We start from the raw sequence: 14523 nt of genomic DNA on the forward strand, positions 1-14523 counted from the left end.
TGGATGGATAGATGCAGAGGGCCAGATTGTAGATAGACAAAAAGTGTCCTCTCCATTGCCTGTCATTTCCCTGTTGTGAGGTGAAAGAGCTGGGAGAGAACTACTGAACAGGCCACAGATGGACATCATGGGGTCAGAGCAAAGGGGATTTCCCCATGAACCAACACTACTGGGATTTTTGCAGCAGTTCTGAGAGGGCCTATACTTCCTTTTTTGACCTTTCGCGCTCTTGTGAAGAACCCTGGCCTTTCCCCACCACACACAGTGGTGGGGTCACCTGTTTCCCAGCAGTTGCTGCTGCTAATTCACACTTGGGTTATGAGTCTTCAAAAACTGTTGTAAAGTCTGCTGTGGGGCTTTCTAAGCTGGTCCAGCAGCCTTTGAAATTACTTATGGGTCCAGATAATGTTTCTCAGGAACAGTGAGGACCATGGATAACAGTAGACATGAGAGGGATGGAGCTTGCCTCATCACCTGGGACTCGTCAGTACAGCCATATCACCTTTGTGTGTGTGTGTGTGTGTGTGTGTGTGTGTGTGTGTGTGTGTGTGTGTGTGTGTGTGTGTGTAAGAAGGCAAGAATAACCTTGGGAACTGGGAGATATGAAACATGGTACCCTGAGCATCGTGTGGTACGGAGATCTTCAAACCTAGATGGCTGGGCTGCAAGGCAGCCACCATGGCAGGATGTGTTACCGTGGAAAAGGACAGTGCCCTACTTGTCTGTAACTGTCAACCTCAGACAGCCTAGAGTCATCTGAAGGGAGTCTCAATGGAGAGATTGCCTAAATCTGACTGGCCTGTGAGACAATTATGAGGATTTATTGTTTTGTTAATTGCTGGGGAGGGCCTAACCCACTGTGGGCAGCACCATTCCCTACGCATGTCATCCTGGAATGTGTGAGGAAACTAGCTAGCTAACCACGTGCCTGAACAAGCTAGAATGCTGCATCCCTCTGCTTCAGGTTTCTGTCCTGACTTCACTCAGTGTGAACTCTGCCCCGGAATTGCAAGCCAAAGAAGTCCCATCTTTCTCTTGCTGTGGTTGTGGTGTTTGGCAAGGCATTAGGGACGAAACCAGAACAAAACTGACGACTAGGCTTCTGCTTTTTGGAAATCCTGCCCTAAGCTCTCATGAAGGAGGGGGATTTAATGTCACCAAATACACAATTCTAAAAACAGACAAATAAGAGTTTATTTCAGAAGAAAATTGTCTTGCCTTATATGTCCCAGGTGCTGACAACACCTAGTACCTTAGCAAAGAAAAGAGAAAAAAAGGAGAGGAGAAAGAGGAGAGGTGGTGGACTGTAGTTTAAATAAATGACTGCAGAACAATCAAGGATGCTTTCAGGTCCCAGTTCCCAGACTGGTGACTGACTCATGTCTTCATCTGTAAGTGAGGAAGTTAGAGGGAGGGCATGAATGGGCATGTTCTGAAAAACCCAAGTATCCCATGGATGTACTGGGCTCCAGCGATAATATTTCCATGAAGCTTTCAGAATGATTTTAGATGGGCATAGTGGGTACATGACTAATTCCTGCACTCAGGAAGGAGGGGCAGGAGTATTAGGAATTTGAAGCCAGCATGAGCTACATATGGAGTTCTATACCAGTCTGGGATACATATAAAAGCGAAAACACAACACACACACACACACACACACACACACACACACACACACACACACAGAGAGAGAGAGAGAGAGAGAGAGAGAGAGAGAGAGAGAGAGAGAGAAAGATTCAGGCTATAGTCCAGGCCCCAGGAGCCACACTGATATGGTTATTGACTCTTATCTTTAGGGCTCCTTCATCATGTGACTGTGTCATGTGACCATAAGCTAGCTATTACCTATCTGTAAGACTCAGCTTCCTCTTTCTAAACCAGAAGAGTAGGGTTCTCAAGAAGATTGAGGGCGTCTAGGTACTGAGGAGACAGGTCGGTGGGTGAAGTGGTTGATGTTTAAAAAAAAAAAAAAATAATAATAATAATAATAATAATAAAATGTGGAGTGGCCAGAGAGGTGGTTTAGAGATTTAAGAGGATTGGCTGCTCTTGCAGAGGACATGAGTTCAAGTCCCAACATCCACATCAAGCAGGTCACAATCACTGATAACTCCAACTCCACGGGATTCAATGTCCTCTTTTGGCTTCTGTGGGCACCATACACACAGACTGATACACATATACACTCAAAGAAAAATAGAAATAAGATCTGTTATTTAAAAAAGAAGAAGAGGAATTGAGCAAAACACCAACATTATCCTTCGGCTTCCACATACTTGTGCACATACCTGTACACACAATGGACATGTACACACACACGTACACACAAGATGAGTAAACAAACAGTAAACAAACGGTACATGTGTTGGGACGTGGCACATATAAATGTTCAGTAAATGCTGACTGTCACGTGGATTTGTCACACTCTCCCTGTAAAGGCCAAGGAGCAAAGCCCCGAGTCATTCTCGGTAGCCTTGGCTGTACCAGAACTCACTCTGTAGACCAGGCTGGCCTCGAAGTTTCAGAGATCTGCCTGCCTCTGCCTCCCAAGTGCTGGGATTAAAGGCATGCACCACCACTGCCTGGAGTCCAATCTGATTGTTAAAAGCATGCTGGCAAAAGAAAAGAAGGAAAGACTTTAAAAAGAATGAGACATAAGGGAGGGGGAAAAGGAAGGGTCATTACTGTGCTCATTTATAGGTGAGGTAAATTGAAGGCATGCAGCAAGCAGCCTGGGCCAGTGTCATGCCCAGCTTTGGTTCCTGGAAGCATCATCCTTAGTACAGCCTGGCTTCCCCCCACCGCCAATCCACAGACCCTCTGGACTGCCCAAGGAACACAAGGACAACCAAAAGCTGACTAAGCCAGGACATCTTTTCCTGGCCAGAAGTCATCTGGGGTCCATATGTGCATTTCTGGAAAATGCAATATTCTGTTTCTTTGAGAGGAAGATGTTTTTGGTGGGGGAAGGGTCCTGACACAAGAACAAAACAACGCACTCAACCCACACAAACAGGAGAAACAGTGCATTTTGCTGAGGTCAGCTTAAGGCGACGCAAAGCTCACTGGCTGATTTTTTGTTTTGTTTTGTTTTGTTTTTTTTCCCTTTCTGGATGCGTAGCCAGCTTTCGCAACAACACAAAGGGCAAAATGAGTTTAGGAATCTTTCAAGCAGAGAGCAGCTGAGAACCAGCCAGAAGGCTAAACATAACCTGGCCTTTTGTGCAGACTCCAGAACTGGCTATTATGTTTCCTCAGGAAGTGAACCCTGCCAGGGTTGTGGATGGCTGTGTTGATGGAAATCTGTATTCATGTCCAGGGCACAAATTTGCTTTCAGGGTTTATTTTTAAAATCTTATTAGCTTAACATATAATTCAGAAATGGAGCCTATGAGTACGGAATGTAGAGACAGAGCCCGTGAGTGTAGAATGGAGGCTGGGCTCCATTGGTGCCCCTCTTCCTTCCCCTCCCATGTCTTTCATATTCTTGCTTGATGGGTGATGCCTGATCACCAAACCTAGCGAAATGGTCATTGGTGGGGAACGAGGATACCAGTGGGGTTCAGAACTGCCCCCCTCAAATATGTCACCTTGGTATAACAGGATTATAAGACAAAAGAGTTTGCAAAGACAGTGGGAAGATCATTCCCAATACCTGAGCTGTTCTCTCTCTCCCAAGCAGGGGAGAACCCTCCCATGGGAGGTGCTATCCTGACAACTGGGAAAAGGGGGCCTTCGTGTCTCTGATGATAGAGACACCATGGAGAAACCAAGGAGGTGTACAGACACCCAGCAGCTCCCTACACTTAGATCATATTCGTTGCTCTACTGTATTTCTCTACAACCATCCACTTGCTCTCAAATTTAGCATTAAGACACTTAAGCTTTACCCCTGTGTGGTGGTATGTGACTATAATCCCAGCCTTGGGGCATGGAGGCAGGGGATTCAGAATTTAAGCCAGTTTCAGTGGTTTATCTAGTTCAAGGCTAGCTTGGGCCATGTGAGTCTCTGTCTCAAAATACCCATAAGCAATTATATACATGTATGTGTGTAGGTCTCCTTGTGTTCTGAGGATTGTAAGATGATTTCTTTATGGAGTTTCACTGCTGAACTTGTCTATTTCTCTCTTGTTAATTTGTATTTATCCCAGGAGCCTGAGCTCTGAATCTTGGATCTATTGACAAGAGAGATACAGGGTTGCCCATGGCTTGCCTAGGGTGAACTGAGAGTATCACAGAGTACTCTCTCAGTAACTGTTGGGCTCTCACTTCTCCATCTGGATGCCTTACTGGAAAGGACCCAAGATCCACAGGGCTGCAGGAGTTTCCTCCCCTCTCCATCAGCAGGTAGCATCCTTTGGCCCAGTGTTGGAAGAGTCATACTCTTCACGGATACTGACGCAGTCACAGGGATCCCAGTACAGGACCATGCAAAGACACGACAGGAAGAGACCACACTCGGGACTTAATCTGTAGTTGTGCTGGGTCAACTGAGGACACAGTTTCCTTTTATTAAGTCATCTATGAACCATGTCAGTGGATATGGTCCTGGGACACAATGAACTGATCACAAGGCTGCCATAGCTCTATCCAGAGGATCAGCTTCTCAGCCACAGAAGCACGGACGCTGTGGGGAGTGTACAAGGAACTTGGCCGTACAGCGAGGTGTGGTTTTCTAGTCTTATAATTACAAACATTTTCCCCCAAATAAATACACCCAAATCATATAGAAAAATGAGATACAAAAGTCTCACGTGTGAGAAAAAGAACTGACATGCCTTCCTAACACAGCAGGTTCAGTGTGGTCTAGGTAAAACTGGAAGGCTCTGGGATGGTGTTTCCATCTCAGTGGCAACCAAAGCACGGGTATACATGGTTTCCATTTTAACGCGGGTATCACATACAGAGTTCCACGAATAGTTTAACAGCTGCAAAATGTCTGTGCATGTAGAATGGCTAGGGAGGAGCAGGCAAATATCTGTGAGGGCTGACTGTATATTGTCTGGCTACTAACGACTAAATCTTCAACCTACACACAGCAAACCTAATACTATATGTGCGTAACAGTCCAGCTATTTCTTTTGCATTGAGAGGCAATGCCTACCGTCACTCTCCCAGCCATCAATGACGAAGAGTTACAAAAGCAAATTCGATTTTAGTCATGTTTAACGATGAAAAGCACCTAACAGCCCCACCCCTATCACCTTTGTAACATGGACATCCCCTAAATAGATGACAAGTCAGGCTGTCCCCTGCTCTCCTTGACAGTCTTCTTCCTTCGAGAGCTCAGGCCCATCAGACTACACCCCTACTCCCCCTTTTTTCTCCTCCTCCGGTGCATGTGCTGGATCAGTCAATTTAAATGCAAATGTCCAGGAGTCTCATTATCCAACTTTCTGCAGATTTGGTTCAGTTGACTGTGCCGATGCCTGTGAAACTTAGTGGGAGGCTCATCTGTATTCTAACACATGAATATACTGAGAGTATTTTCAAAAGAGCAATTCATCGCCGCTCTGAAATTAAAGCCAGCGCCTAGGTTACAGAGGAATTCTGTTCCTGGCGCAGAAACCAAGTTTTCTACAAAGCCAGTGAGATAGGAACTTCTCTTCCTGTTGCCACTAGAGTTCCCCAACGACACCAGATAATTGAAATAAGAGTTCGTTTTCACAGGGACACACACCGTAGAGTGGAAAGGATACATCCCGGGCAGTGTTACACACAGCAGGAAGAGCATCTCTATGTATTCCAAACAGAACTGGCAAGAAAATGACCATCAGCGACTTACCAAACCCACAGGGCTCCAAAAGGCATACTTCCTATTTTTATTTTTATTTATCTGCAAAGTCATCTTTCAAATATATGGTTACTTGAAAACAACTCTTTGGTTAAAGTATAATTAAAATAAGAAAGTAGAAAGTCTCCCAAGTCTTTCATTACGGGGTGAGAAATAACCCCCTCTTTCAGCTATCAGATGGCCCCTTAATGAGCCATTCAGATTGCAGGAATCTGAATGCATAGGGAAAGAGACACTGTCATCTGAATGTCACTGGCACCCCCCGGGGTGAAGCAAAGGGCTCCTCAAGGCCAAGCAGCAGTGAGAAGAAAGAGCCTGAGAAAGACAGCCTCATGGTGTGTATTAGCATGCACCAGCTATTCCAGTCAGACACACACACAGCAATCACAGGGAATAACACTGGAGCATGGACACACTTGGTGAAGCAGGACACTATTTGGACTTGTCATCCCTTCCACTAATGTCATCTCCCCTGAAGTATTTCAGATGGCTTTCCAACACTTACCAAAAAAGGGGGGGTCGGGGAGGCACATAGTGAAAAAAAATTTAATTTTTTCCCCTGATCTGTTCCTAACTCATTCCTTCTCCCAAGTATCATCTGAGCTAGCATGAGCTGCAGATAGGAAAGAGCTAGCCTAAACTCAGGGTCTACTGCCAGCGTAGAACCTCTGTGTGCATATGAAATCTGATGATCCAGTTGTCTCTACACACAGATTCAGTGTGATTCCCAAGAATTGCTCAGCTGGACCCAATCTTGAATTCTTTTAAACAGACCAGCGTGCAATAAGATGTTAATTGAATTCACATCACCCAGCCATTTTGACAAGCAATTTGGAGAATTAAACGTTTCTGTGCTCAAGGGTTTTCCACTTAAGTTCTTCAGAAAGTTACTTCAGATTCTGTCCTCTCTGGCTCTGTAGACAGACGCTGTCTCTGTTGGATTAAGGACAATGGAATGTGGCCCAATCAAAGTGATACAGTTACCTGAACACTTAAGACTAAGACATACAGGCCTATACAGGCATAGGTGTATGTCTGGCTGTTACAATGTAATGCTCGAGGACATATTTGTTTTATATCGGTGTTCCCTCTCAGTGGCTGGGGTTTCAATTTCTGCATACACGCTATACAATTAACTATCTCATACCGGGCTACTGTATGTGGCCCTCATGGCTATCCGAATACACAATTCAACAGACATCGACATGGAATGTTTTGGTCTGATTGTCATTTATTCTTCCTTTAAATACACGCACTCTCTCTAAATACAGGAAGTAGGTGTGGTGAGAGCCCCGCAGAAAGGCCGTGACTCTCCAGCTTCCTTCAAGTGGCCCTCCCTCCCATTATTTTAAATTACCATAGAAAAGCGAAGAGGGCAGCAAAAGAAGCAGTGCAGCTGTGACTGTCACCGTTCACATTTGTCCCTGGGCTTCCTAGACACCCTAAAACTGGCTAACCTACGAACATTCTGCTACACTGCACATGGACTCTATGTGACCAGCAACATGACCCTCAGTACAGTTTCTAAAAATATCTGTATCGCACTGGAGTTTTTTCGTTTTTTGTTTTTTTGCTGATCCAAATAGTGAATCGAACCTACATCCTTCCAAAGGTCAGTCTCCTTAACTGCTTAATACAGTCTAGAGCCTGGGTGGAAAGGCACGCCCTGATTCAGACAGGCGTGGGGACTTCACAGTTCATCCGGCCATCACGGGAGTAATTTCAATTTGATGAATATTCTATGTCACTGCACCCCCCATTTAATACACCACCCATTTTCTTGATTCCTCCTGAGTTATGTCAAAGTGCTTGGGAGAGCAAACATGCTGTTCTCCACATTTCACAGATAGAGAGGCACGAAGGGCCAGGCTGCTCTGGAGATCAAGTGGTGGTACCAGGGTGAATGCTGGGGAGTCCTCAAGTGGGTGCCTTGCACGCTAATGAATGGAGTCTGCCGAGAGGAGAATCTGCTGTCTGACACAGGACTGTTCTTATGTATGGTTCCTAACAACCACCAATGCACTCCTCGGGGTGGCTTTGCCTAACTTGCAAATAGAGCACAAAAGGCTATCCCATGCCCAGTTGGATGTCAGACACAGTCGTTCCCCTTGCATGCCTTTTGAGGGTGGGAGCAGCTCTCTGGGAGAAGAATGAGGCTCTTTAGCCATGCGTAGCCTGAAGGAGGATGGTAGTTTCTGCAGCAGCAGGTACTCAGCTCAGGAAGACAATTCTCCAAAGCCTTGTTAGCTAGGCAAGTCCAGAGAGAAGGATTTTTTTTTAAAATTCTCCCTCTGAATCACGACTTCCCCTCGTGGACACAATCTCGCTGTCCCCTAAGCATGAAAAGAAATATGCTAAATGATTCTGAGCTGTCTGCTTTGAAATGCAGCGTGGGCTTTCTTTCCCACTGCTAAGGAACATCCTGAGGGCTCGTCTGCAAGTTCCTCCCATCCCTCAGGCAGCTTATTCTTGCAGAAGGGTCTCTCTCCAGTTGAAGCCCCCAGTGGGTCCGTGGGTAAGGGGAAGGATGGGTGGGTCTGTCAGTTGCCATATTCCGGTTTCTCCCAGTTCTTCGCAGGAACAGAAGCCTAAATATGGGATCTGAAAGTCAAAGCATCAGGGAGGGAAAACAGAAGACGTTGAGTGAATGCCTTAACCTCTGTACTGACACAGACACTCAGCTATTCCCAGGGCACGCAGGCAGACGTGTAAAACCTTCCAAAACTTAACAAACAAACCCCAAGCGAATGGGACCTGTAAGGCTAAGTATTTGTATTGATGAGCGGGATCTGGTCAACGGTGAGCAGACCTGCTACATGATTAGGGATTGCTGGCTAATAGCATGGGGGAAGAGGACTGAAGTATGCATGGCACTGCCTTAAGCATGGAGATCTATCCCAGAGCCTGAAAGTTGGACAGCATCAAACCCTGCGCATATTTTTTCCTCTTTATTTGCACACCAATGACAACGCTTGATTGATAAACTAGACACGGTAAGGCTAACATCAATAATACATAAAACAGAACATTTTTAACAATATACTATAATAGAAGTTATGTGAATGGACTCGCCCCTAACCTGCCAATATCTTACTGTATAATACTACGTCTACAGTTGACCTCAGGGTTAGGGACAGACTAGAGTAAGGCAACTGTATCAAAAGTTAACCTCAAAGTGCATATCAAGTTTAAAAGGCAGACCAAGGATTTCCCACATTAAACTTGGGCACAATGGGAAAGAATATCCAGGTTTATTTTTTTGAGCTAGGGTCTCATGTAATGGACCTTCAGTCTGGCCTTGAACTCGTTCTGCAGCTAAGGGTGACCCTGACATCTTGATCATCCAGCGTCTACTTCCCGAGGACTGGAATTACAGGGATGTGCCACCACACCTAGCTGGTGGGGACACAGCACGTAAATGTGACATTCAGAGAAGAAACCATGGGCTGCCATGGCAAGTCAAAGTTTATTTTTGTGTTCTCTGTCCAGAGCCACAGTCATAAACAAGACAACCAACAGCCTTCCCACCATCCCCTCAGGTTACGGCCTAATGGGATGGATGCTTGCCTAAGGGAGCCTTTTTAAAAATAAGAACACTGTGGTTGAGTTCGAACCAGAATTTCTGTTAGAAAGGGAAAAGAAGATAGCCGCCTCACCTGAAGGCACTCGCCTGTTATTCCCTCATCACTTACAGTTCTTAACATCCTCCACAATAACCTTCCCCTTTATACAGTTCTAATCAAATACCCTACGGAGTTCCACTGAGCACATCTTGGCTGCGTTTGATCAGTAACCGAGTCTTCCCACCTCAGCAGAAAATTCTGCTTCGAGGAAATTAGCTATCAGCCAGCCGCTCAACGGTTATAAAAACACAAAAGTATCACTGGCCCCGTAAATGCAAGAGTGAATTACCTTCCGGACCATTTGCACAAAGTCCTTGGAGTTCTGCGGGGATAGGCCTTGGAGCTGGCAGGTACATGCTTCGAGGGAAGATGCGTGGGCCACAATCAGAATGTTATTTCCTGGGAATTGAGAAAGGCTTACTACAGAGACTGTCTCACTATACATCGCATATGCATATGCTGAAATCACAGTGCACTCTATGAATATGTACGCTTGCTATGTATTAATTAACAGCTTTAAGGAAGTCTAGGGCTGGAGTTCAGTAACTGGGCATTTCCAGCCTGCATAATGCTCTGGGTTTGGACCTGGATATTTCAAGGAAGTAGGTAAATTTAGGGCAGGGGAATCTTTTAAAACACACTTCATTTGAGAATGTCATGATACTACCTCATACCTTGTATGATAATTTAAAGAGAAGTAAGAATTATTTTAAAAAAGGAAAGGTAAAAATAATTACCCTATGGTGTTAGGAGGACTCAGGTCCCTTCACCCAGCCTCCCCCATGGTTTGTTGTTTCATGATGTGGTTTACCATCAAAGCCATGGAAATGGGCATGGGTACAAGTCATAATTCTCACCTCACCAGACTGGTCAGCACTGCTTTGTGTGTGAGCCTATAGTTAATGGGGATGTCCTTCCCATAGCTCTGTGTAACCATTACGGTAATTAAGTCACACGTCCACCATGTTGGCAGGCTCCCTGAGCCAGCCCCTCTAAAACAGTGTTAAATGTCACCACTGCAGAACTGTGAGGCCTGGAGACCTTGTAGCTGAGAACAGGCTTCATGTATCTTCAAAGTGTTGAGTAGTTTATTAGTAATAATTGCAGTGTGGGAATTATCCTTCCTCAGTTGCCCATGGCTACCCATTGCTAACATCTGCATGTATAAAGTTGCATTCTTTGCTCCTGGAGTATAAATATATTCACCTAAGACTTCTAAAGACCTGGAGTATAAATATATTCACTTGAGCCTTCTAAATATATTCACTAAAGACTGTGAAGGTGGGCAGTTGGTCCTACATGTCATCAACTATTTGAGACCAGACTCTAGAAGATGCAAACAGACTTGAGCCTCACCCATCACTGCTCTTGGTTAGTGACAGCAAGGGGCAGTGTGCGCATGCATTCCTGTGGGTGGGTTTGTGTATAGACGCTCCCATCCTGGATCATGGTAGGAGGCAATTCAGAATGGAATTCTTCTATACAACATCTGGAAACTACAACTGGGTATCCCCTCCATGAGGTACAAGATGACTAGCCACAATACCAAGCCCAAGTTACTTAACGTGATGATGCCATCTACTGGGTTCCCGTGCCATAACTTCTGTGTTAGATCCTTACAGTATATCACAAACTGAATGCCAAAGTTTCTACAAGAGAGCCTGGAGACATGTTTCTCTCCTGTTACGCTCGACAAAGCAAATTTAGACATTTCAACTGGTTCATCAATCATGAAGGAGAGCTGTCCCCACATCTAAACACATTTAAATATGGAGTCCCAAATAATGCCACCTACCCTTACTTTTGCATTCACTTATTATCTCCTTCGTCACCTGGAAACTCCTATTGATGTAGGTGTCATAGGATTCCGAAATCACCAATTTGCTGACTGGAATGTGAGGTCTGCAATGCAAAGGCGAACAAAGCAAGGAAACATTTCACACTTCAACCTTGAGACAAAGTGCATGACATCATCGTAAATATGCTGAGACCTCTCGGAGGAGCCCCTATTTCTGCTTATCCATTTCTCTGGAAAGGAAGGAGGCACAAGGAAGAGACTTTCCACTGTGTGGATGCTGAGGCTGGAAGGCTTCAGTGCCACAGTGACTCACTAGAAAATTGAGGCATCCAGTGAGTGCCTTACCCACAGGGATGCACCTAAGCAGACTGACTACTTTTTCTTGACATTAATGATCATCAAGGGTCCTAATCACATGGCTGACAGGAAGCAAGGTGGAGACTGCTTGACTCCCTCTGTTTAGATCACCTGCCAGGGTTCTCCCAGGCAGCCTTATTCACAATGAGCTGTAAGGGGAGCTTTGAAAAAGTGGTCCACCTATTCCTGAGCTTGTGAAATTTCCACCAGCCACTTCTTTCTCTTTGTGTCTTCTTTTAAACCATGCAGCCAGCACTAGAAAAAGCCTGAGGGACATGGCGATGAATTAATTTCTCCACTTGAGAAGCTCTTTGTGTGGACTAGGCAGGGGGAGGCTGTAGATGGAAACCATAACTGGGATACAATCTACAAGGGCATTTAAGAGGGGGATCAAAGCACTCACCATGCTGACCACTCACCAGTACCCTTAGGGCCCACCTTGGTCAGTTTACACTCCCCTTTTATTTTATAGACTTTCTAGTCCAGGAGATATTCGTCTTATCTTACATCCTATGCCTTTTCTATTTCCACGTGCCTTTAATGGCTGAATGTGTGGTACCCAGTACAGGTGGTGCTGAGTTCTCTAAATTCACATGACATCTTGATTATAATTTTAAAATCGTATACTGTTAAAATTAGTGCTAAAAATATTTACTGAGGGGCTCCCACGCATCAGGGGTATATACAAGCGCATTGCCTGCATTCTTCTAGGACAATATTTTCACAACACTTCCAAAAATTCTAAGTCTCTAAGTGACCAAAGAGGCCCCGAGGTGACAGCTGACTTGAGTCTTTAGCAACTCTTAGAGCTGAGGTCTGAATCTGAGTCTTGGATGTGCCCTGTGAACTGAACCTCTTATGGAAACAGGGCAACTTCTGCTAGTGTTCTTTCCGAGATCACCCATCAGAGCTGGATATGCCAGCACAAACTTGAAATTCTAGCTTTCATGGGGCTAAGGCAGGAGAATTGCCAGTGGAAATTGAAGGCCAGTCTGTGCCATAGAGCAAAACACTCTCTCAAATAACAAATCAATCAACAAATCAACCAACTAACTAATCAACCAACCAGCCAACCAACCAACCAACCAAGCAACCAACCAACCAACCAAATAAATGAACAACCAGCCAACCAATCAATCAACCAATCAACCAGCCAAACAATCAAATAATCAACCAACCAAACAAACAAACAAACAACTAACCACCAACCAACCAACCAACCAACCAACCAACCAAACAACCAACCAACCAACCAACCAAACAACCAACCAAACAACCAACCAAACAACCAAAGAAACAAACCACAAATCAACCAACCAAATGAACAACCAACCAACCAACCAACCAATCAACTAACCAACTAACCAACCAACCAACCAAACAAACAAACAAACAAACAAACAATCAAGCAAGCAAACATCCTATAAGATTGCCCATTCAATGCTCTATTTTACTCTCAGGAAGGCTAATACTGTAGTGTTTGGAGGAAACCTATTTTTCTAACCATTCAGCAGGCACATTGCTCCTGGGAGAAAGCTTCCTGATTCTCACTACTTGACTCTTTTCTGAAGGAGAGGTAGAGGGAAGGGTCACCACCACTTAGGAATGGACATCTTTGTTCTGGAATGAACTCTTCTTCCTGGCCTCCTCTTTGCACCCCATCTCTTATACAGTTCCACTGTCATTCAACTTACTCTGTCTCCAAGGAACTCCCCTTCCCCCACATTCTGTAAAAGCCACATTATAGGGTCAGGGAGTCATTTTATGGATGAGACCACATTGCCATATTTGAGATTTGTATAAATGAAAAATAGGATCCTAGGAACTAGCCCCTCATCTGTACTTGCATTTGGCTCCTCCCAGCATCCTGAAGGGTGTCCTGATGGTCATGGGACAAAGCCTAAGTTTCTCCTATAAGCAGGGCCTATCACACTTCTAGCTACACCTACAAGGTGCTGCAATGTGGTTAGAGTCAGGTCAACTCCCAACCACTTCTGTATTTACAGCTTAAGTGCTCCCTGGTGGTTTTCCAAGCATTCTCTTATGGCTACCCTCTTCTCGAACCTATACTGGTCCAACCATAGTGCAGGCTTTTGCCTTGAGCTTCATCCAAAGCTTACCCCACTTACACCCCAGATCTATGACTTCCTTCAGTCCTCTATCCTTCCCCCCGACCAAGCATCAGGACCCTGTACCCTGCTTTGAAGTGCTTCCCAGTTGGTAGAGTATTTTCTTTTTGTTTTTTTCTCTTACAATCTTGGCCCAGCTCCCTAGTCTTCTTTCTACACACAGCCCCCAGGCTGCTCTTGTCCCTGGGGAAGATGGTCAGATAGGAGTCACCAGCCTGGGACAGTCCCCACACTCAGTTTCCAGTCCTTCCCTCCTGTTCTGTATGGTCCTGGTTGCAAGAAGCCAAGACTCTCTTTTGTTACTCACTTAACTTTGTGTATGTGGCCGAGTATATATTAAGTGTACCTTATGTGTACAAGAGCGTGAGGTGGTCAGAAGAAGCATCAGGTCATCTGGAAATGGAGTGACAGACAGTTGTGAGCAGCCATGTGGGTGCTGAGAACCAAGCTGAGTTCTGCAAGAGCAGCAGATGCCCTTCACCGCTGAGCCCCAGAGCCAGGGCTATTTAAGCAGAGCACACTTGACTCCAATTACACTGACTCTCGGGGCTGTTCTCCGTGTCACCACATGAGCTCCATTTACTTGCTCCAAAGATCTATTCATTTGGTTCCATTTATGACGCAGTAGTTAACTCTACTCTAGGCCTCTCATAGATTTTACATTTGGTTTTTCTCAACTTTTCCATGGGATTAGAGGCTTCTCGGTCCCACTCAAAACTGACAGAAAATTGACAGAAAATTTTCCTGTGTGTCAGGTTCTGTGTGTTCTGCCTTGGAGTCATTCTCCTCCTGACCCATTGCTGTCTCTAGCATTTTTTT

The 14523-nt window shown here is 45.1% G+C and overlaps 1 protein-coding gene across 1 annotated transcript in view; it reads right to left on the reverse strand.

The window, feature by feature from the left end:
* Positions 1-4468: 4468 nt before the first annotated feature.
* Positions 4469-14523, reverse strand: part of Ubash3b (ubiquitin associated and SH3 domain containing B) — a 146753-nt gene continuing 136698 nt past the window's right edge. Inside the window, exons 12-14 of the mRNA XM_032911579.1 lie at positions 11216-11322; positions 9710-9819; positions 4469-8398 (exon numbers count right to left, since the gene is read on the reverse strand). Of these exons, the coding sequence (XP_032767470.1) occupies positions 8261-8398; positions 9710-9819; positions 11216-11322 (355 nt within the window). The 3' untranslated portion in view covers positions 4469-8260. The remainder of the gene's footprint in view (positions 8399-9709; positions 9820-11215; positions 11323-14523) is intronic.

This window comes from Rattus rattus, chromosome 8 (genome assembly GCF_011064425.1).
Source record: "Rattus rattus isolate New Zealand chromosome 8, Rrattus_CSIRO_v1, whole genome shotgun sequence".
Lineage (NCBI taxonomy): Eukaryota > Metazoa > Chordata > Mammalia > Rodentia > Muridae > Rattus > Rattus rattus.